This window comes from Hemicordylus capensis, chromosome 1 (genome assembly GCF_027244095.1).
Source record: "Hemicordylus capensis ecotype Gifberg chromosome 1, rHemCap1.1.pri, whole genome shotgun sequence".
Classification (NCBI taxonomy): domain Eukaryota; kingdom Metazoa; phylum Chordata; class Lepidosauria; order Squamata; family Cordylidae; genus Hemicordylus; species Hemicordylus capensis.
The window spans coordinates 287,523,226-287,546,836 of record NC_069657.1 but is presented as its reverse complement, the minus strand read 5'-3'; the positions used below and the strand labels follow the sequence as shown (position 1 = coordinate 287,546,836).

The following is a 23,611-nucleotide window of genomic DNA, read 5'->3' as shown; positions in this document are numbered from 1 at the left end:
GAGAAAGCTTCCTTTGACTTACACACTGTGCAAGGGTTCCTCAGCCTCATAATCTTGCATGCACACCAATTATGCAAACAATGTTACACAAGAGTACACTGGAAATCATGGGCTTAATTTTGGATAATGTCATGTGTGCATGTTGTGTGCATGCAACGGGGCTGAGGTACCCTTATACAGTATTCCTGTCATTCCATTCCATTATCTATTCCATACATATTCCAATATTCCTAATGGCCCTGTGGCTCTACATTAGTGATTTCTTAGACTTGCCTAGTTTTCTTTCTTGATTGAGCACATATGGTTCCGTCATATTGCCAAGGGTGGTGAGTTGGGGCCAGTCTCAAACTGCAAAACGTCTGATTTTTTTTAAAAAAAGAAAAAATGTATTTTTGGAATAGGTTTATCTCAATACTTGCTCTGTATTCTTATTTTTCATAAATCTGCTCCTGAATGAACTCATAGTTGTGGATCATACCTGCTGTAATTGATGTTTTAAGCTATGTTAACACACACATTTCAAAATCTTTTATTTACACAGGGAGCATCCTAGGTGGGGAGCTTCCAATACAGCCCTAGCTAGATGGCTTCCTCCAGTTTATGAAGATGGAATAACTCAGCCAAAAGGATGGAATCCTGGTTTCTTACATAATGGATTTCTATTGCCATTGGTTAGAACACTGTGACATCATTAACACTTGTATAAATCCAATGATTCTCAGACTCTGGGTGGGACCCCATACACACCCTTGGGGCTGTGGGAACCTGGAGGGTGAGCATGAAATTCTAGGAAGGATGGGATCTTGAAACAGGTGGCGCCCTCCTCCTTGTCCAGTGTCACACTCTTACAAAACATGATAGGAAACATTACTCTGTGCTCTCTGCTCTTTTTTAGAAATGGTCAGGTCAGGAAGCATTTTGACCTTTACTTTGAACCAAACACAAAATACCCCAAAGTATAAAGTGGAGTGCCTCTTAATACTAAACTAAGAAGAGCAGCACACATATACAGGTGAAACTCGGAAAATTAGAATATCGTGTAAAAGTCCATTAATTTCAGTAATGCAAATTAAAAGGTGAAACTGATATATGAGACAGATGCATTACATGCAAAGTGAGATAAGTCAAGCCTTAATTTGTTATAATTGTGATGATCATGGCGTACAGCTCATGAAAACCCCAAATCCACAATCTCAGAAAATTAGAATATTACATGGAACCAATAAGACAAGGATTGAGGAATAGAACAATATCGGACCTCTGAAAAGTATACAGTATACTTTGCTTGATTGGCCAGCAAACTCGCCTGACCTGACCCCATAGAGAATCTATGGGGCATTGCCAAGAGAAGGATGAGAGACATGAGACCAAACAATGCAGAACTGCTGAAGGCCACTAATGAAGCATCCTGGTCTTCCATAATACCTCATCAGTGCCACAGGCTGATAGCATCCATGCCATGCCGCATTGAGGCAGTAATTGCTGCAAAAGGGGCCCAAACCACGTACCGAATACATATGCATGCTTATACTTTTCAGAGGTCCGATACTGTTCTATTCTTCAATCCTTGTCTTCTTGGTTCCATGTAATATTCTAATTTTCTGAGATTGTGGATTTGGGGTTTTCATGAGCTGTACGCCATGATCATCACAATTATAACAAATTAAGGCTTGACTTATCTCGCTTTGCATGTAATGCATCTGTCTCATATATCAGTTTCACCTTTTAATTTGCATTACTGAAATTAATGGACTTTTGCACAATATTCTAATTTTCCGAGTTTCACCTGTATTTCTGAAGATGCCAAGTGGGATTTAACAATGTTAAGGGTGGAATCAGATGACCATGTACCCTGTGGGACAGTCAAACCCATATGCTGTTCTGGCTGTGTGTGGTGCCAAGGGGAGGGTGTGTGGTTTCAAGCTGGGAATTCCAGCAGCCAGTCTTTAGCATTTTACCTCCCACATCAACCATGCTTTGGCCCTTGATGAAGCCAGACAGAATAGATTCTGTGGAGCCATAACCACCCTCTAGATCAGGGCTGCTCAACTTCAGCCCTCCTGCAGATGTTGGCCTACAATTCCCGTAACCATTGGCTATTGGCCATTGTGACTGGGGATTATGGGAGATGTAGTCCAAAAAACAGCTGGAGGACCTAAGTTGAGCAGGTCTGCGTTAGACTGTTGGGCTCAGCTGACTCCTAGTCTGAATGTGGTCAGTTGACCCCACAATCCAATAAGGACCCATCAGGCTCTTAAAACCCTAACCTCCAAGCCAGTCCTTCAGTCTGAGCAACCTATTGCCCAAGGAGAACTGCCTTGCCTTGCCTCTAGTATTTCATCACCAGCTGGGCTATGACCACATCTTATGCCTCTGTTCCACTGCTTCCATCTGTCTGATCTTGTATGGCTTTGTCTCTGGCCTTTATCGCTTTGATCCAGTACCTGACCCTAGCCTGCTCTTGACTGTATTTTCTGACTCTGTGCCCTGCTTCTATCCAATCTGAACTAGATCACTCTTATTGCCCCCTATCTCAGAGCTCAGCTCAACTAAGGCATGAAAATCTGCTTGATGAATCACTTGCTTGCATGCTTTGACAATATGGTAAGCCAAGCATGATTGTGCCCTTCACTTCTCTGGATTTCTGACCTGTCCTGGGGGCATGATAGGCTTGCCACCTCTTTTACAGAAGTTGCTCTCATGACTTTAACGAAGCCCGAGTCTCAGAAATTTAGCAGGTGACTTTTTCCTGCCTTGAATGAAGGGATGCAAAAAGGTTCACCTGATACATTTCTAAATGTCAGAATGTAGCCCACCTCTAGTGAAAAACCTAGAACACAGTAATTCTTGGGTCACTACATTGCTGGCACCTACAGACAATGGTTTCGCCATAGGGATGCCATGTGGGATGTTTAATGTGTCTGACAGTAAGGTCATTTGTTGATTGTGATGATTAAAGATAAGTTTCTAATTTTGCAATGGTGTGAAAAAACACATCAACTGGAATATATTTGAACCTCCTCTGAGGTATTACTAACATCTCAGCTCCTAATTTCTGAGCAGAAATAACACAGTCAAAACTTTAAGCAAACAGAGAAAAAATCCAAGCTGTTAAAACTGATTTTGTAATTTTAGATATTCTGGCAAAAGTGAGGGGTTTCTTTGCTACATTTGTGATTTTATGAAAAACAAATAAGTGTGTAAAACAGCAACTAAATTAACTCTCTCCCCCCAACCACCAGGTGCGTGAAGTGACAAGAAACATTATTGAGTCATCTAATGAGGCTGTTACTGATGATAAGCTACATTCTGATATTTTGGTTGTATGGGGACAATACATAGCTCATGATCTTGCATTTACACCCCAGAGTGTCAACCGACCTTCCTTTCTGGGAGAAATAGACTGCCAACTGACATGTGAAAACCAAAATCCATGTTTTCCAATACAGGTATGATTTAATTTTTTAAACAAGGAAAATTGCACATTGAACGCTGAAAAACGGAGGCTGACATCCAGACTAATGCAGTGATGGTGCTACAAGAGAAGGGTGATATTTGCTGATCTCTTCCTTTTGAAGCCCACCATGCCACTTGGAGGGAATATGTCCCTAAGGGTTGCATGTTGGTTTGGATGGCAGCCAGAGCAGTCAGAGTGCTTTAACCAGAACTATTTGTGCATTTGGGCTATGTCTACACTGCACTTACATAATTATTTTCATTCTGCTGGAAGATCTTGTTTGACCTGAGGGTACAGAGTCGGGCACACTAGACAAAGACACGCAGTTACAAAATCAAATGGTGGTTTATTTTAGCAAAGAGGTAAGGGCCTGGGTTTGAAAAAGAGTGGGGAAAAGTGAAGTTAACAACACCACATATGAAACCAAAGATAATAAAGGAAGTAGCTAGCATGAACTACCAGCTCCTACCAGCATCTACTCCAGGAGCAAAAGATTATGGGCCTGTTTGGACATGATGCCAAACCAAAGGTAAAAGTGCCAGAGGTTGGCATTTGGGATTATCCATAAGTGTGAAGCTGCAGTTTCATTACCCAACCACAGCTCCATTTGCACTCCTGAAACCTGAGGTTGGAAGGCAGCATTCTGTCATCCAAATTCTGCTGCTGCTATAACCTGGGTTCCGTGTGCTAGCTCCTCCCACCACCATAGAGCAGGCCAGTAATGTGTCAGTTCTAGGGCAGCCATGTTTCTCATTGGCTACCTCTAAGAGCTAATGCCCCACCATCTGCCATCTCCTTACTCCACCTGTCATTGCTTGGCAACAGGGATGCTGTATCCCTGCAGTTCCTGCATTTAAAGGGATGGAATGACACTGGGGAAAGCATGCTTTAAATAAAAGGAGACTAGACACACATGCAAGGAGCCCTTTCATTGACTTAACACCCAAACTAGCCCCATTCCTGGAGTTCTCAGATGCTATCAATAGAGTGTAGGGTTTTTGGTCTTAATGTACACAAAGTTGGGGGGGGGGGGACCAGACCGAAGGACATGCCCAAGAATCCCTGGGCAAGACACTAGTTGCCGGACCAGGGAAGGGCCAGTGCTACTCATCTGGTATTCCAGGAACAGATATTGAAGCTCTTCTCACGATCAGTGGGAACAGAGGCGTAACTATAGGGGGGGCAGGGGGGGCACGTGCCCCGGGCGCCATCTTTTCTGGTCACATGGGGGGCGCCGACATGACAAAAAAAAATTTTTAAATTTTTTTTTAATTTTTTGTTAATACAAATGTTTCCTGCTCAGTGCAGCAGTGCTGCAGCAGTCAAGGGAGCGTGTAGGCAGCCCATCCCCCACGAGCGGTCCCTTCTGCGCCGCCCACGCCCCCCCCCCATTGCTTTGCTGGCGCCTGGCGGCCAGTCAGTGGCCTGGCTTGGCGGCAGCGGTGGGCGCTTGTGAGGAAAAACCTAAGTATAATGTAGTATGTTGTGGCGCGGGGGGGGCGCGGGGGGCGCCATTTCAGTGCTTGCCCCAGGCACCATTTTCCCTAGTTACGCCTCTGAGTGGGAAGAGCTTCTTCCGGGTCTGCGGGGAGAGTGGGCTTAGCCCACTCTCCCCAGAGATGATCCAAAGGCAGCGCCAGGTGTCCGGATCGGCTGCCCACATGACTGCCAGCTCCGTCACGGAGCCAGATAGGGCTGCAGGGATTGGGGGCCCCGATACCCCCAGAAGTTCCAGGATGCCTCGTGTGAGCAGCCACTGCAGCAGCTTTGTTTTAAAGATAAAATAAAGCTCCCCCTCACTGCTTTAAAGTTACAGGAAAGCCTTTTTAGGCTAGGAAATCCCCTGTACTTGTAACAGGGAATCCTGGCCGGATTCCCCTTTACAAGTACACACACACACACACCCCCGAGCCAGCTCGTGAGCAGGTTCAGTGATCCAGGGAGTGGTCTGGTTCAGACTCAGACTGGCACCCCTACTTTGGGGGCTGGGCTAGTTCAACCTCGGACTTCCCCAACCAGGCTGGCTCGATGTGAGCCGGCTCACACATCCCCATGGGACCCAGAAGGATGTTGCTGAGGGCTCCTTCCCAAGGCTTTGGAGGAACTGTCAACTGGGCCGGGCAGTAAAAGCCCTCCAGCCCACATGCATGTATCTCTATGGCCAGGAACTTTCACTAGAGAGTGGTCCACTCAGAAGCAGGATCCATCTTCACTGCACTGGGAGGATCTCTCATGTGATCAAATCCTTCAAAGACTTCCCATACAGGCACAACAGTTTACTAATCATGCTTAGAAGGCTAATAGATCTGCCGTTGGCCGGGTCATCTTTATTACCTTTTTAAAATATCAGAATTACGATTGCTAAGCCCCATACACTAGTTATAATAGCAGATTGATCTGTGTAGGTGAAAAGGCTAGGAAGAATAGGGGCCCATCAATAGCTGTTTCTCTTAATTAATTCTGGAGGAATAAAGTCATAACCTGGTGTTTACCAGGTTTGAGTTGGTCCGTCAAATGTTTGACTTCACTAATAGAGATGGGAGGCCAATCAGGCCATATTTCCAGGGTTTGATCAAATTGCATCAAAGCTGGTTGATCTGATGCATACAAGGTCCAAAAATGGTCTACCCACATAAGGGCAGGAAATGAGAGTCCAGTCAAGCAGCTCCAAGGACTGAGCCTTCAGCAGTGAGTCTCCAAAACACTCCAGAGTTTTTGGCTCTCATTGCATTAAAAAGGTGATGACATGATTCTCTCTGGGCACTTCTTTATGTAGACTTAAAATGCAGTTTATACAGCTTTTTGAAATGCATTAATTCACCAGAGGACATTAATGAGAGTTTTTCCTTATATAATCTGAAGGCAGCAATAAGAGCTTTCTTTCCTTCTAGGTGTTCATGGTCAAACCAACCTTTAGATCTAAAGAGATAAGGATCTTCTACCCGCTTTGTTATAGGTTAATGGCTCCTGTAGCTCCTGAACCTCTACTGCCTCCATCCACTTTATCCTGGCAGGCCCAACTTCACCCGTATCATTGGGATGAAATACAATTTCAGCTCTTATATGCTGTTCTGGGGCTTTTGGCAAGGCAAACCGCAGGTTGCGTTCAGCTCAAAAACACGGTTTCATGAATTCTGAAATGGAGTTCCAACCTCTGTCCCGTTTAACTCCGGTTTCATGTGATGTCTGAATTCAGCAATTAATAAGGAACATTTTGCAAAATTTAATTTAACAGTTACTGCTACTGCATATTGTCTATAGGATGGAAGGGTGACTGATGTTGCCAGTGTGATAGAAACGAGAATAGCACTGGCTCTGCCTTTCCTATCACTGGGGAATGACTTCATTACACCTCCCAAATGGCTAATGGCCTCTGAAGTAGCTTTTTGCAACAAAGAGTCACTCTGAGGGCAAATATCCACTTTAAAGGGCAATTTGGATGGGGGGGAGGGCAGTTACACCTCCCTTGCTGAACAACATGGTCCAGAGCTAGATCAGGGCTCCTTTGACTCTGGACATTAAAAGGCTCATTCAGATGTTAAAAAATCACCCCACTTTAGTCATGTACAGCGGGGTGAATGATGAGGAAGTCCCCCCCCCGCATCAATCACGCCCTGCCACTCACACTTTCAGTGGGGCATCTCTGAAGAGGGGATAGCCTAATGCGTGGTAGGAAGCGCTTCCATGATTGTGAGATTGGATTACAATCACAGAAACACCCCCCATCATGCATCGGGCTTTTCCCTTTTCCGACAAGCCCCTCGGTAGGTGTGAGTGGCGGGACACACTGCTGATTGATGTGGCAGGGGTGGGACTTCCTCCACCTTTGCCCTACTGTATGTGGCAATAGCAGGGTCATTTTATAACATATGAATGAAGCTTACATCTGGTCCACACCCTAGTTTAAGCCCATTAAGCACCAGATTTAACATCCTATGTAGGTGTCGGGGTTTCCTCCCCTCCTCCCTGAGACAGAGAGGTGTGCCTGGCCAGCCGGTAGAGTGCCGAGAGAAGCCGGGGGCTCCAGATGCCAGGACAGTCCCGGCAATTACCTCTCAGAAGCCAGAGAGGATTCAAAGAGACATGCCGCAGCAGCCGGGGGACGAATTGTCTACACTGACTGGCAGCAGCTTCTCCAAGTGTCCAGGCAGGAGTTTCTCCCAGCCCTACCTGGAAATTCCAGGGATTAGACCTGGGACCTGCTGCATGCATAGTAAATGCTCTACCACAGAGCTACGTAGTTTCGCCCTGAGGTGCTACAGACACTTGGAGGACTGTATGATGTTGCCCATGTCAACATATTACTTGTCTTACAGTCCAGTCCTTTGTATTTTAGAAGTAGTTCCCACCAAGTCCAGTGGGATTTACAATGTAAGTGTGTTAAGGACTGCTGCCTTAGTCAATTATCAGTTAGGGTTTACAGTAAACCCTGTAGTGATCTCCAGTTGCCTGCTTTGCCCTCTGTCCTGACTCTTCTATTTATGAAAGGTTTACAAGGAAAGAGAGGGGCAGGGTTTACACCAGTTCCCCTATAGTGAGCCTCCAGCACTTTCTATGGTTCTTTTCCTCTTCTGTGTCTCTTTAGACAGGAGCATTTATTTCCCAGTAAGATTAAACAGAATTCTGTTTAAGAAGGTTTTGAAATAAAAAAGGTAAAGAGGAAGAGAAGCCCCCAAATGCCTCTGAATTAGACTTTATTCCTGGCCTGACCCATTTTGGCTAGGCCTCTGTCAAGGACTCCTACCTGTTCCAATGTCTCTTAAAAGTTGGAAGAGGCTGGGTGGATGGGTGGGGAACTGCTCCTTGTAACTGAAATCTATACAATCCTAAAATGTGCTGTATAAGCAGGGATGGGGCATATCTTACTCAAGCAAGGAAGCACCCTTGCAAATTATTAATTCTACACTTAGAGAATGTGATTCCAGCACTTCACATTTGAATCTTAGTTTGTTGTTCCAGCTGGAGAAGCTAGTTTCTTCTGCAATATTATCTGTAAATTATTTCTTACTTATCCTGTTGGCAGTATATATATTTTTTGCAATGCACTTATCTGGAGATAGTTCTGAAATGCTCTGCAGGGGATTTTGTAGAATTACAGTTGCGAAGGAGAGACTTACTGTGTCCAGGTATTTCCCTCCACCCACCGACCCCCAACTAAGAAGCATCACAACAAGATATACTTGTCATCCTGGGCTTGTTTCTTCATGTTGACTATCATCATGTTGCTCCATATTTCACATTCTGGCAGATAAAAGTGCCACATCAAGCCCTTCACTTGGGAAATGAATTACAAAACTGTATTCTGTAACAATACCATCTAAAGATTTCTTTTCCTCTGTAAGCCTTGGGGTGTTATAACATTCAAGAATGAGGATTCTTCTGAATCAAAATTTTGCACAGTTTTCACACTTCTGGGAATAGTAGAGAAATAGTTTTGATTTAAAGCAAACAGAGTAAAAACTAGCTCTTTGGTTATAGTTGGCATCGTTATAAAAGAGTTCCAACTCTGCAAGCTCATCCTGAGGCCCTCTGCATTCACACATCGCCCATTGATGGAGGTTCCTTCCACTTGGCCTTCAGTTGGTGGGTGTTGGTGCTTTTTACTAAGGCTGGGTCTCACAATATTCCTTTCTAGATATTCCTTTCTAAATATTTATCTTTGTTCTTCCTTTCTTCTTAAAAATGACTTAAAACTGGGCTCTTTAATTTGGAACCCCAGATATTGTTGGACTATAACTCCCATTATCCTCAACCATAATGTTTTGGCCATTATAACAGGGGATGATGGGAGTTGTGGTCCAACATCTGGGCACCCAAATTGGAGAACTCTTCTTTTGAGGGAATTTGTCTATGTACTTTTAAAATCTACTGTTCCCCTTTAATCTAGCTCTCTTTCCGCTCTACTTTTAAAGACATGTTCTCATATTTCAGATGATATTTTATATAAAATATTATATCAATTGCAGGGGAGCAACAGCAGGAGAGAGGGCATGCCTCATCTCTTGCCTGTGGGCTCCCCAGAGGCATCTGGTGGGCCATTGTGTGGAACAGGATGCTGGACTAGATGGGCCTGATCCAGCAAGGCTGTTCTTATGTACATAGCAAGTATATTTAACTGCTTGTAAAGCACCATCAGGTTCTGCCTGACCCATGTTATGTACAGTGCTGTCACTTGTGGCTAGGGATATGCACTAATGTTTCAGTGGGGTAGGCAGCAATACCTTTAAGCATGAGTAAAGCAGGTCCTTACCTGTTACTCTGCCACCCCACCACTTTTCCAGGTGCAGCACGGCTCAGAAGTCTGTGTGCGGCCCTGGGGCTTCACCCAGCAGCCTGAGTGTGGCAGCAGGCTTGCCCTTAGTAAGTTGCCTTTAGTGTGTAAATTGCCCCTAGTGTGTAAGTTGTCCTTAGTAAGCTCCTGATACCAACAATGCCAGTTGACTTCTGAAGGTGAGGTGGGGGGGCTATATCAGTTTATGTTAGTGTACATAATTAAATCATTTGTAAGATGGCTCTTAATATCACATCTAATCATGCAATCATTCATAACATTATAAATGTTTTGGCCCAGGGCAAACTGGGAGCTCCATCACATTAGAGTTGATGCAGTTTTGGGAGGCCCCATTCTTTTCAGTGGAGGTATGATATTGCTTCATCTTGGAGAGAATCTATCTATGTGGTTGCTAAGAGTCGGCACCGACTTGACGGCACTCAATCGATCAATCAATCAATCAATCAAAGGGCACCTTTGTTGAATGTGAGACAGCTATTACAGTGGTGGTGGGGAATAGAAGAAGTAACATTGGCAGGTCAGCAGGCTGTTCCAGGGCAAGGGTAGTCAGAAATTTAATATCTGTCTCCCCTTCCAGCTGTCCCGCCAGCTCTTTGACCTCAGGGAGCACTGCCAACAACCCACATAGCCTTATCTTGCTCCTCTGCAATGCCAGGTCAGTCCAAAATAAACTTGAAATCATCCATGACTTGATTATGGATGAAGAGGCTGACCTGGTATGTATTACTGAGACTTGGTTGGGGGAGGCTAGTGGTCCAATTTGGTCCCATCTCTTCCTCCAGGATATTCTGTAGAGGAGCAGGTGAGGGGATGTGGGCGGGGAGGTGGAGTGGCAGTGGTCTATAAGGATAACATCTCCCTCTCCAGGGTCCCTGTTAGGGTATCAGACCATATTGAGTGTGTGTACTTAGGTTTGGGGGCCATGGATAGATTGGGACTTCTATTGGTGTACCGATTGCCCCGCTGCCCAACAGAATCCCTTACTGAGCTCACAGACTTGGTCACGTAACTCGCACTGAAGTCTCACAGACTTTTGGTGCTGGGGGACTTGTTTCGGGACCATTTTGTCCAGGGCAGCTCAGGAGTTCATAGCAGCCATGACAACTATGGGCCTATCCCAAGCGGTCTCTGGATCGATGCACATTGTAGGTCACACACTTGATCTGGGCTTTTACTCTGATCAGGGTGGTGTTCCGTGGGTGGGGACTCCTGTGATCTCCCCATTCTCATGGACGGATCACCATCTGGATAAGGTTGGACTTACAACCACTTCCCACCTCTGCAGGGGTGAGGGGCCTGTTAGAATGGTCTGCCCGAAGAGGTTATTGGATCCAGTAGGATTCCAAGAACGCTTGGAGGGATTTAATGTTGGCTTTGCCAGTGATCCTGTTGATACCCTGGTTGAAAATTGGAACAACTTGCTCACCAGGGCAGTAGACATGATTGCTCCTAGGTGTCCCCTCCAACATGCTTCAAAATTGGCCACCTGGTATATAGAAGATCTACGGGGCCAGAAGCGGCAAGGTAGGCGACTGGAGCACAAGTGGAGAAAGACTCAACTCAAATCTGACAAGATTATGACATAGATCACATTTAAAGATCTATGCTCAGGCAATACATGTGGCAAAGAACTAGTTCTTTTCTGCACATATTGCCTCAGCGAGTTCACATCCAGTGGAGTTCAGGGTTGTGAGGGGACTAGTATCTGCCCCCCTCATCCCTTGAACCAGAATTTAGAGTCATCAATTACCTACTGTGATGTGTTTAAAGAATTTTTCGCAGATAAAATCTCTCGGATTCGGGCCAACTTAGATGGAGACTCCACAATTAATTTGATGTCTGAACTGGAGTTGTCCAACATCTCCTCTTATGTGATTCGACTGGATTGGTTTCAGCTTTGTGGTTTCAGCTTCCTGAGGATGTGGACAAGCTGCTTGGAGTGCTGAGGCCTACCACTTGTTCTCTTGACCCTTGTCCAACATGGCTTGTTCTATCTAGCAGGGAGGCTGTTGTAGACAGCCTGGTAGAAATCATAAATGCTTCTCTTGGAGAGGGCAGGATGCCTCCTTGACTTAGGGGGGCAATTATTAGACCTCTTTCAAAGAAGCCTGCATTAGATCCCTCAGAGTTGAGCAACTATAGGCCTGTTTTCAACCTCCCAAGGTTGGGCAAGGTAATTGAGAGGGTGGTGGCCTCTCAGCTCCAGGCAGTCTTGGAGGAAACTGATTAGAGCCCCTGGTGGCGCAGTGGTAAAACTGCCGCCCTGTAACCAGAAGGTTGCAAGATCGATCCTGACCAGGGGCTCAAGGTTGACTCAGCCTTCCATCCTTCCGAGGTCGGTAAAATGAGTACCCAGAATGTTGGGGGCAATATGCTAAATCATTGTAAACCGCTTAGAGAGCTCCGGCTATAGAGCGGTATATAAATGTAAGTGCTATTGCTATTGCTATTGCTATTGCTATTATCCAGACCCATTTCAAACTAGTTTTTGGGCAGGCTATGGGGTGGAGACTGCCTTGGTCAGTCTGATGGATGATCTCCAATTGGGGATTGACAAAGGAAGTGTGACTCTGTTGGTCCTTTTGGACCTTCCAGTGGCTTTCAATACTATTGGGGTTATCTTTTTAACGAAAGGCGGTATATAAATGCAAAAATAAATAAATAAAATAAAATATTGACCATAGTATACTTCTGGAACGTCTGAGAGTGTTGGGGGTGGGAGGCACTGTTTTACAGTGGTTCCGCTCATACCTCTTGGACAGATTCCAGATGGTGTCAATTGGAGACTGTTGCTCTTTGAAATCTGAGCTTAAGTATGGTGACCCTCAAGGCTCCATACTCTCTCCAATGCTCTTTAACATCTCCATGAAACTGCTGGGAGAGATCATCAGGAGATTTGGAGCCGGGTGCTATCAGTACGCTGATGACACCTAGATCTACTTCTCCATGTCAGCCTCTTCAGGACCTGGCATATCTTCCCTAAATGCCTGCCTGGAAGCAGTAATGGGCTGGATGAGGGAGAATAAACTGAAGCTGAATCCAGATAAGACGGACGTACTTATTGTGTGGGGTCAGAACTCCAGAGACGATTTTGACCTACCTGTTCTAGATGGGGTCACACTTCCCCAAAAGAAACAGGTTCGCAGACTGGGAGAACTTCTGGATTCACATCTCTCCCTGATTTCTCAGGTTGAGGCGGTGGCCAGAGGTGCTTTCTATCAGCTTCAGCTGATACGCCAGCTGCACCCGTTTCTCAAGATCAATGACCTCAAAATAGTGGTACATTTGTTGGTAACTTCCAGTCTTGACTTCTGTAATCCGCTCTACATGGGGCTGCCTTAGTATGTGGGGCTGCCTTTGTATTTCCTGGCTGATTTTAAATCGTTGAATTGTTTTAAATTTTATATGTGTTCTAATTTTTTGTAATTATTTTATCTAAGTGTTAACTGCCCAGAGATTAAAGTTTGAGAGTTATATAAATTTGATAAATCAATCAATCAATCAATAATGCTGCTGCCACCAAATGAATGAAGCAGGCCTTGTAGACGTTGCATATGCTCTCACTCATATAAGAAAGTGCTGGATGGGGATGTATGTCTTCTACCTTCAGTGTATGGCAAGGTCAGAGAACTGATTCCAGTTTTCACAAGGCAGGATGAAGATTAATAAGCTTGGGCTTTGCCATATAAAAGGTCAGATATAAAAAGTGTATATCCTTCTTGCAAACTAGAATTCTGATATGAAATGAAAAATACCATACAAATAACTCATTATGAAAACCAAAGAACATTTCATAGACTAATCCCCCATGGTGCCATCTGAACAAAGAATAGCAAACAAAACAATCATGTGAAATTCCGGATGTTAAAATTGCTGATCAGGCTCTGGTCCTCATACAAATTGGCCACATGCAGAGAAGGAAAATGTCAGAAGCTGCTGGTGCTTGTGGTGTATACAGCTTGCACTTCCCATCACACACATGTGCGCGCGCGCACACACACACACCCTGCACAAGGAAAACTGAATTTGTTGGGCAGCTTAGCCTCCAGAGAAGGGATTTCAAACTGTGCTGCCACATGTCCAGTGGAAGCCTCAATATTTCCCCTCCCCTTTCCTTTCAGATATTTTGGTGGTTTCTTTTTCCATAGACAATCAACATTAATAAACAGATAGTAACTTGGATAGGATGCTAGTAGAGAGCAGTCTAATCCTATAGATTATCTTATTTGGGATGTCAAGATAGGGACCATCTACAAAATATGTCACGAATCAAGAAGGGCAGAGGAAATAAGAAAATATCCTGCCCTACTTCAGTATGGAACCTGACATCTGCAACTTAGATTTGAAGTGCGGGAAAGATGCCGGGTTCATTATAGTAAGTAGGGCAGGATATGCTGAGGGGTATGCACTGATGGGTATGCACAACATGCCCAACGTTGGCACGGCCTTCCTAACACTGGAAGTAAAACGTGCACATATGCTCGGGGAAATGCCAACTCCACCCATAGACCGTGATGAGAAGCCATAGGAAATTAAAGACAGTAGAATGCAATATTGGGATGAAAAGGTTTCTGGTGTTTCTGTTAGTGTTACATGCATGCTCTACTGGTTGTTATATCAGCAGAGCTCCAGTGACCCCCTCACATACTCACATATACATAATTCAGTTCAAATACAAAGATAGATACCAGTAACCATGAATAGTACTAATTTAAAATGCTAAACTTTTAATCAACCTAATTGACATTAGGTCATCTTTAGAGAAATTGGAGGGACAAATATTTTTAAAATTTCTTTCCCCCTTTCATCAATTCATATGCTAGGGTTTGTTTGTTTTTTTCACTCTTCCTTTCTTTTGCCAGTTTCTTCATCTTGGATTGAGGATTAAGAATAAGAAATATGCTTCAGAGGCATGGGTTTCTTTTCTCAAAACAGAACAACCCTCTTGAGGGTGATAATTACAATTCAGAAACAGATTTTAATAGGAGGAAACTATTTGATGGCCCTTGCAGTAATTAATAAAAAAGCCAGCATTGCAATTATATTTTATTTAAAATAGCCTTGGTGATAAATATAATTAAATAGCTGTGGATATTTTCTCATTTTGATTAAGTGTGGAAGATTATATGAAGGTGCTGCCTTTAATTTTAAATAGAAGACTTAGCTGAGTCTTAAAGTTTAATATGCAGTGAAATATTGCTGCCAGGTAAACCACTTTTTATTAAAATTTCTGTTCTATAAATACTTCATACCCCATTGTGGGGGCAGACAACAAAGAAGAGGTATTGCCTACTTGTCATACTTAATCTCTCAAGGCTCAGTTTAACTTAAAAACAAAACAAAACAAACCATTTCTGCACTGTTTGCAAGTGAGAGAAACAGAAGGCCCATTCACATGTTATGTTCAGCACTTGTACCACAAGTGTGCAGTGTATACAGGTACAGGCCTGTACACAGGTATAGTCATTCACATGTTATGTTGAATGCAGGTACAGATGTATTCTTCCTATCCATATCATGCATTTGAAGGGCCTATATCAAGTTCACTTTTAAACTGAACACAGATACAGTCATTCACACAAACACATGTACAATCATTCACACAAACACATGTACAAATGTACAGTCATGTGTATACTTGTACAGCATAATATCCGAATAAGCGGGAGAGAGAAAGAGAGAGAAGTGTTTGTGAGATTAATTTATAAAAATATTGGATTATGTCTGCACTGTTTGCAAGTGAGAGAATATTTCATATTCTCAATAAATAGGATTGCACATAGGCACACACAGATACTCTTCCTCATTTGGGGGTGCCATTTTGTATTTTATTTTAGTCCGCAAGATATCTTGGCCATTTCTCTCTCCACTGTGTGCCCCAGTTACAGGCTGCAAGCTTCTGTGAGCTTTGTGTACTCCTTCCTTCTGACTCTTCTCCTTGAAGCCTAGGCATGCCAAATAGCTGAGAAGGAAAGGGAGAGCTTTGTTCCATAGTGAGGGTGGGGGTAGTGGGTGCTACCCTCCTACCTACTTCTGGCTTAGCAGCATGGCCTGGCTGCCTGGAATATGAGGGAGGGCACCAGCTTGTCCTTCACTGCAGGCAGAAAAATGCCTTGGGCATTACCTGATTCCACCTCCTGCCTTTCAAATGACAAGGAGAGCAGGACGCAGAGGGGGGAGTAGGGAGAGGGTCCTTAAAATGTTTCCTGAGGCTTGGGTGGAGGGCTGAGAAGGTTGAATGGGCTATGGAAGACTGGCGCAATCATGTGGGTGCATGGGGGCCTTAGAACATCACATGGGGTGCTGGGGGGCATCTGGGAGGGAAATGTGTGCATTGTAGTATGGGTTGAATATATGGGGGAATTGGAAAGGTGGGGGTTTCAGGCTGTGTGGTGATGGGGGAGCATGGGGTGTTCATGGCACACTTTTGTTTGCTGTGTTGTTAGGAATCAGAGTGACAGCTTGCTACCAATGAAAGTACCAGTAAGAGTTAATATACTTGCACTACTGGTCACCCAACCTTAGGAGCTGCATTCAGAGGGCTTAAAGCAAGAAACCCCTGATCTGGAAATCCAACTCTGTTCTGTTGACAGAATGCAAGTTAGGGTACAAGCCTGTAGATCCACAAGACCAATGTAGCATTTCTCCGGCTTTAACAGCTTGCCATATTACTTGACCAAAATCCTCAAGTATGGCCATTATTCTATGCAGCATTGAGGCTACACAGTCAATGACAGATGGAGACCACTGAATGCTTGTCCTAAAGAACCCTATGTGAGCGGCCTTTAACATTTGCCTGGCCAAAGGACAAGACAGCTGTTCATTCATAGCATTACAGAACACCGGCTGCGTTGCCAGTTGTGAAGAATTTGGTTTTTGGTTTCCTTTATATTTTGCCCTTCTGCTAAGGAGCTTGGAAAAGTGCTTCAGCCTCACAAGAACTTGGTATGGCTAAGAGATGGTGCCTTCTTTCTCCAAAGCCAAACAGTTAGCTTGATGGCAGAAGGAAGCTAAAGTGTCTCTACTAATATCTCAGCATAAGGTGTACAATGGCCATAGTGCCTGGCAGGTAATTAGTCAGAAAGGGAATTATTCCTGCCTTTTGTAAATACTGGCAGATAAATGAATAGAGCATGCAAGTTTGACAGGAGTAAGTTTCCTCAGTATTATTCATTATGGATTCTTTGATCCAGTTCCGCCAATTAGCACCTTCCCCCCCCCCCCATGCTGTTGCCACAAAATTTTTCTTCCACTTCCTGCAAGCAGATTCTGTTATGCTTTGCAGACCTGAAATATAAATAACTCTCTCTGTGTGTGGGCACCCAGTTCCAGGAAAATTGCCATAGCCAAGCTGAGCTTCTCTGGCATGGTGTTGTGCTGTGCAAAGAAAATGGCATCCTGTGGAGATTTTTCATTAGCTCTAGGATAAAATGTTACGCATCACAACATAAAAGGATCCCCATTGTCCCAGGTCATGTCTGATGTCACTTAAAAGATAGCACAGGGAAATCTGCATATGCAGATTCTGCTGTTGACTGATCACAATTCAAAAAAAAAAAATATGAAGGGACTTCATTATGTAGCTTCACCAGTCTTTGGAGGCTCATTATTGCTGCTTCCTCTATGGGGGTGTACCAAAGAATATGCAGAATGCCACCGCGGAATATAGAACTCCCAAGCCACTTGCTGTGGCATGATGCATTTTCTGCTCAGCCTACTAAAAACTTGAATGCCTAATAAATTATTCTAGCTTCTGTGTATTAAAATGGATTCCAAAAGTAGCAGGTGATCAAATATAAATGGCAATGCCATATAGCTCTTAGTTTTAGAGAAAGTCATGTCAGGGATTGTTATTGTTATGCTATCTCTGGTTGCTGTATTTCCCTGAGTAGTGAAACATTTCAAGGATTTGTGGCATGCCTTGAATCCTGATTTCCTTTGGAAGAGAAGTTGCGGCAGACTTGTGGTGTCTTTGAAATATTTGGTTTATTTATACAAATATACAGGTTGAACATTGGATTATGTTGTGAAGACAACTGATGATTTTTAGAAGTCTTCCACATGTTACATCAGAGAAGTGAGGAGAGGAGAGCTGGTCTTGTGGTAGCAAGCATGACTTGTCCCCATAGCTAAGCAGGGTATGCCCTGGTTGCATCTGAATGGGAGACTTGAGCACTGCAAGATATTCCCCTCAGGGGATGAAGCCGCTCTGGGAAGAGCAGAAGGTTACAAGTTCCCTCCCTGGCTTCTCCAAGATAGGACAAGATTTTTTTATTGAACCAACAAACTACCAAAGCATACAGTACATTGCCAAACCACAGTTATATACAAAGTGGTTGTTTGTACATGATATATCTACAAAGATTTACACACAATGATTTGGAAACCCACAAGGTTATGAAGTATATGCAGGTAGTACTGTAACTTGGGGGTGGGGGATTTCAAGGCACATCAGGTGATCGGGGGGGTTACATCCGACATCCATTTCCACAATTTGTCCCATTTCTGTTCAGAAGAAATACTCTTGTCCTTTTGCACATAACCATACAAACTTTTCCAGAAGAGATTTACTGTCTCATCTGTGTGAACCTTTTGGTTGCGTCTTCCCTCCCTATTCCTATGCAGGAGCATTGCATAAATGACATACAGGTTTACTAACCTGATTACAAGAAGGGGAACGTTCCAATTTCTAGTATGAGGGCACCCGTTCCATCCCGTTTCCTTGAAGGTTTCTTTCTGGGACCTCGAAAGGAGGTTCTATCGCTCAAACCCCAGGTTAGTTCTTCCCAAGTCTGTTTTTCCAAATCAGGCCACTCTAACAGCTTGCTTGCTCCCTGCCACACTCTTTTGGCTACCACACACTCTTTTAAGAAATGTGAGTGGGTTTCCTTGAATGTTTTACCTAGCTTACTAGCTTTCTGTTTGCAAGTGATTTTAGGGCACTCTTGCTGGTCCTCTGGGAGCCATGGCTTAGCCGCATTAAGTGGTAGTACTTGATGGTATAAGCGCCACCTTGTTTCCCATAAAAGGAAATGGACTTTTTTCTCCTTAAAGAGAGCGATAGGGTGATCGGGTTGCAACAAGTACTGTGAAGTGCGGTGTTAGTAGAGTTTACGTTCTAAATCAGGTTTTAAGAAACCCACTTCTAGAATCTCTCCATAAATTGTTTTCCTTAGCTGCTTAACTGAGGAGGATCCTTTAAATAGATCCGGTTCAACCTTCCATTTTTTAAGTGTGAATAACAAATCTCTCAAGTAGTCCGGGTGTTCTCTTTTTAATACTTGTGTGATATTACCATTGAAAGATCCTTTCCCCCACCATGCTATGCCCCATGCTGACTTGCGCCAATGCAGAGCGAAAAGCGAGACCCAGGTTTTTTGCAGGAGGTTGGACATATTATGGACATTCATGAAAATCCAGTTTCCAAAATTGTAGGACATGAATTCAGTTATGAAATAGGGTTGCAGGGCAGGTAGGTCTAGGCCTCCCCGCTCAACCTCCTTAAATGCTACCACACGGGCCAAAGGGAAGGACGCTGTGTGCCATACTAGACGGAAGATCTGGCTTTCAACTCTCCGAAGGAGATCGAGCGGGGGAGGATAGACTACCGCCAGGTTATGCACCGGGGGTATCAGGTAAGTCCGGATGTAAACCACTTTCTGTACATGGCAAGGCTCCATTTTTTCCACATGGTGATTTTAAGCATTACTTTTTCTTCCCAATCTGTCCAATTCCCCCCCCCCCAGACTTTTTCCTTAATCCCATATTCAATCCCCAAAATGTTTACTGTATCTACCCACTTCAGTTTGGACTCTGGGGCCCCTTTGCTTTTACATTCAGAGATGGGTAGGCATGAGAGTTGCTGGCATCCGGGGTCCATTTTAACAAATACACTTTTGTCAGCATTTAATTCTGAGCCCGAAATCTTGCCATATTCCCAGAAGAGGTCTAGTATTACAGAGATTTCATTTTCATTCAATAACAGTAATGTAACATAATTGGCATGAGCTACAAATTTTACCCTAAACTCAGTATGCGGTTCTGAGTGGACAGGTGGTTCGGCTATCCCATCACTCTCCCTCCTCCTCCCTCCCGGGAAGATCTCGCAGGGCGGAGGGATAGAGACCGAGAGTCCTTGCAGATGGGGTTCTCTCTGAATCCTGATCAGGATCGGATCCAGGGCAAAAACATAAAGTAATGGGCTCAGTGGGCAGCCTTGGCAGACACCCGAATGCAAAATGATCGGGTCGCCCCGCCATCCATTAATCTGTGGTGTCACCTTTGCATTCGTATAGAGCAGCTGTATCCAAGTAACGAATGGGGTAGTATACCTTTAGCTTTCAACAATGTCCACAGTTTATTGTGGTTCACTTTGTCAAAGGCCTTAACTTGATCCAATAAGAGGTGGTGACCTTTCCAACTTTCATTCTGTATAGAGTAAAAAAGTTCTCTCAGCAGACACAATGAGTCTGTCATCTTTCTTCCCGAGATAGCACTTGTCTGCAAGCTGTGGACCAATTTAGGGGCCACTTTCTCCAATCTATTATTTAGGATTTTGGCAAAGATTCTGTACTTGATATTTGTGAGGGTTATCGGTCTCCAGTTTTGTGGTAAAGTGGTGTCACCTTTCTTGGGGGGGGGGAATTAAGAGGCCGTCCCCAAAGGACCTATTTAAACGCCCATTGTCTAGGACAAAATTAAATAATTTTACTAAAACTGGTAGTAGCTGGTCTGCGTAAATCTTATAGAAAGGCCATGTCAGACCATCAGGCCCCGGGGCCGATGTGTTCTTTCCCGCTGAGATAACTGCTCTGATCTCTTCTATCGTTACAGGATGGGTCAAAGAGCTTTTTTCCCCCTAAGTGAGGGAATAGCTGAGACCACATTCATTTAGGCTGCAGAACCTATCAAGATAGGATTGAATGTCCTTTACAGAAATATCCTTCAATGCATACAAGTTTGTATAAAACTGGGCCATGATCTTTAACATATCGTGGGGGTCGGCCATTAGTGGGCTACTTCCATCCGATCGCAGGCCTTGGAATGTCAAACTAGATGCATGCATCTTGTCCTTTGCCCACTCCCCTTTTTCAACTACAGAGCCTTTGAAGCGATACCGCTTATTTTCTAAACGCCTGTGCTGCAGCTCATTTTGAAATGTCCTGATTGTCTCTTTGTAGCAGTGGCATGATTTCACGTCGAAGGCTTCTCCCCTGTTCATCGTATCAACAATCCTCAGATGTTGGGTGATCGCTTTCTGATAATTTTTGAACCCTATCTTATATGTCCGGCTGGTCACTGCCCTAGTACGGCAGCCCACCCTCTTTTTAAATGTCTCCCAGGCTCCCAAAAGATTATCTTCTGCCTCTAATAGCCGAGGGGTCTGTCGCCTCACTTCTGATAAAAGGACACCTTTGAGATATTCATCACTTAACATTTTTGGGTGTAATCGCCACAAGGGCTTACCATGTGGAATTACCTCAGAGAGATTACAAATAAATCCCACAGCCGCATGGTCTGACCATGGGGTAAGTACTAGTTTATACCTGTAGACTTCAAAAGAAGGGGGAGCCCAGAGTCTATCTAGCCGGCTAGCTGATCTTGGGTGGTAATATGTAAATTTGACTCCGGTTTTAAATTTATGTCTATACTGCGATTTAAAGTTCTCTTCGTGAAAGATTGGGAAAAAATCCAAATCATTATATACCCCCAAGGCCTTATCATCTAAACCCAGAGTCTCACTCAGAAAACGTTGGAAAGCTTTTTCCTCATTCGTTAGAGAGGGACTTGAGGGGGAGACTGGGAGGCCTCCTGAAAAGGCTTTCCTGTCGCTCAGTTGGGCTCTGTTATTAAAATCCCCAGCGATCAAGAGGTGGCGCTTGGTGTCACATATATCTTTTAGTTTAGCCCAAAGAGCCTTCCTAAGGTGTGATTGTACCGGGGCATATATGGCACAGAGTCTAAAGGCTCGGTTGAGCCTTAGAGTGGTTGCCGAGCTTGGGTCACCCCTGACAGTAAAATCTACATACTTTAGTCTGCCCTGATCAATTTCCAATACCCTCTCGATTTTGAGATCAGGTCTGTCTTTAAACAATATCGCTACCCCTGCATTGCCGCTCCCATTGTAGGACCGGAAGGATGGGCCCACTGTCCATTGCTGTTGTGCCGAAAAGCGGTGGCTCTCATTTTCAAAATGGGTCTCTTGCAGAACATAGATGTGATAGTTCCATTTTGTTAAAAAGTTTAGGATCTCTTGCCTACGATTTGGTGACAATCCATTAACATTCCATGTAAGTATATTATAGGAATTGGCCCGACAACCCATGATAGGAGGGTGTTATGCGTAAGGCATGGACCCATTCAGACAAAGAGTCGCTGTTCACGTAGAAGCGAGGCAATAGAATAGTAGGCATTTGTTCCTTAGATCTCAGTTTGTGTCAAGTATTGTTCAAAGGGGCTTATTGGGTTAATTCAACCCTTACCTCCATGTCTTCCATGATAACAGTATTACCTCCTACCCCTTCCACGTTTACTTCACGTGAAAGTGTAGACCTACTTTGAGGCAGATGGGCCCCGGGGAGGGTTGGTAAGGGGTAGAGGGTTTGGGGTTCAGAGACGGGAGGCAAGGCAGGGTGGTTTGGGATGAGAATAGACCCATTTTTACCCCCAGGTTCCTGGGAGGCCTCTAAGGGATGTTCTTTTTCTACATTTTCGTCCAAGCTGTTTTTAGGATCTGTCCCTTCATCCACTAACATATTCTCTTCTGTCATGATACAATCATCAGTAACACCATTTTTGGCCAAGGTAGTTACTTCGTGTTCCTGTCGGGGGTCATCTAGGATGATTTTAATTTCTTCCATTTCCTCCTGTATGTTTCTTATCCTTGCAAGCTGATAGCTGTAACTCGAGTCTATCGACTTAAGTTCTGCGGTATCTTCACTAATCTGGGCTAGGACTAGGTCCAATTTTTCCACAGATCGGGGTCTTTCTCCCCTGAAGTTTGGATTGATGGGTCTTTTATGTTCTCTTATGAGACTTGATGTGTGAGCACTGCAAGATATTCCCCTCAGGGGATGAAGCTGCTGTGGGAAGAGCAGAAGGTTTTCAAGTTCCCTCCCTGGCTTCTCCAAGATAGGGCTGAGAGAGATTCCTGCCTGCAACCTTGGAGAAGCCGCTGCTAGTCTGTGAAGACAATACTGAGCTAGATAGACCAATGGTCTGACTCAGTATATGGCAGTTTCCTATGTTCCTATGTTCCTAAGCCGAACTGTATATCCTGAGATATGGCCGCTGTCTTGGCTGTCTCATTCCAGGCTCTCTCTCAAATCTTTCCTGGAGTCTTTCACTAGTAGCTTGCCTGCTTAACATGCGTGCACACACATGTGCACACACACCCTGCTTACAGGAAAGAGGGGAATCCAGTCATCCTATACTTCCCCATACATCTCTGCCAGGAAGCAGGAAGTATGTGATTCTTCTACATTTCCCAGTGGTGCCATTCTCCAGGAAAGAAGCCATTCAGAGTAATTAGAGTAAAACCGCCTTGGGGTTTTCTTTTAACGAAAGGCAGCATAAAATGTATAAATTAATTAATTAATTAATTAATTAATTAAACAGTAAGGTAAAGTGTGCTGTCAAGTCAATTTTGACTCCTGGCGCCCACAGAGGTTTTCTTTCCCAAAGAAAGCCCTGTGGTTGTCTTTGGTAGAACACAGGAGGGGTTTACCATTGCCTCCTCCCTCACAGTATGAGATGATGCCTTTCAGCATCTTCCTATATAGCTGCTGCCCGATATAGTAGCAGTGGGGATTCAAACTGGCAACCTTCTGCTTGTTAGTCAAGCATTTCCCCGCTGCGCCACT

At 44.3% G+C, this 23,611-nt stretch overlaps 1 protein-coding gene across 1 annotated transcript in view; it reads left to right on the top strand.

Annotated features, from left to right (window-relative positions):
* TPO (thyroid peroxidase) overlaps nucleotides 1-23,611 on the top strand; it is a 123,678-nt gene that overhangs the window by 9,180 nt on the left and 90,887 nt on the right. Inside the window, exons 3-4 of the mRNA XM_053286033.1 lie at nucleotides 542-671; nucleotides 3,243-3,449. Coding sequence (XP_053142008.1) covers nucleotides 542-671; nucleotides 3,243-3,449 — 337 coding nt within the window. The remainder of the gene's footprint in view (nucleotides 1-541; nucleotides 672-3,242; nucleotides 3,450-23,611) is intronic.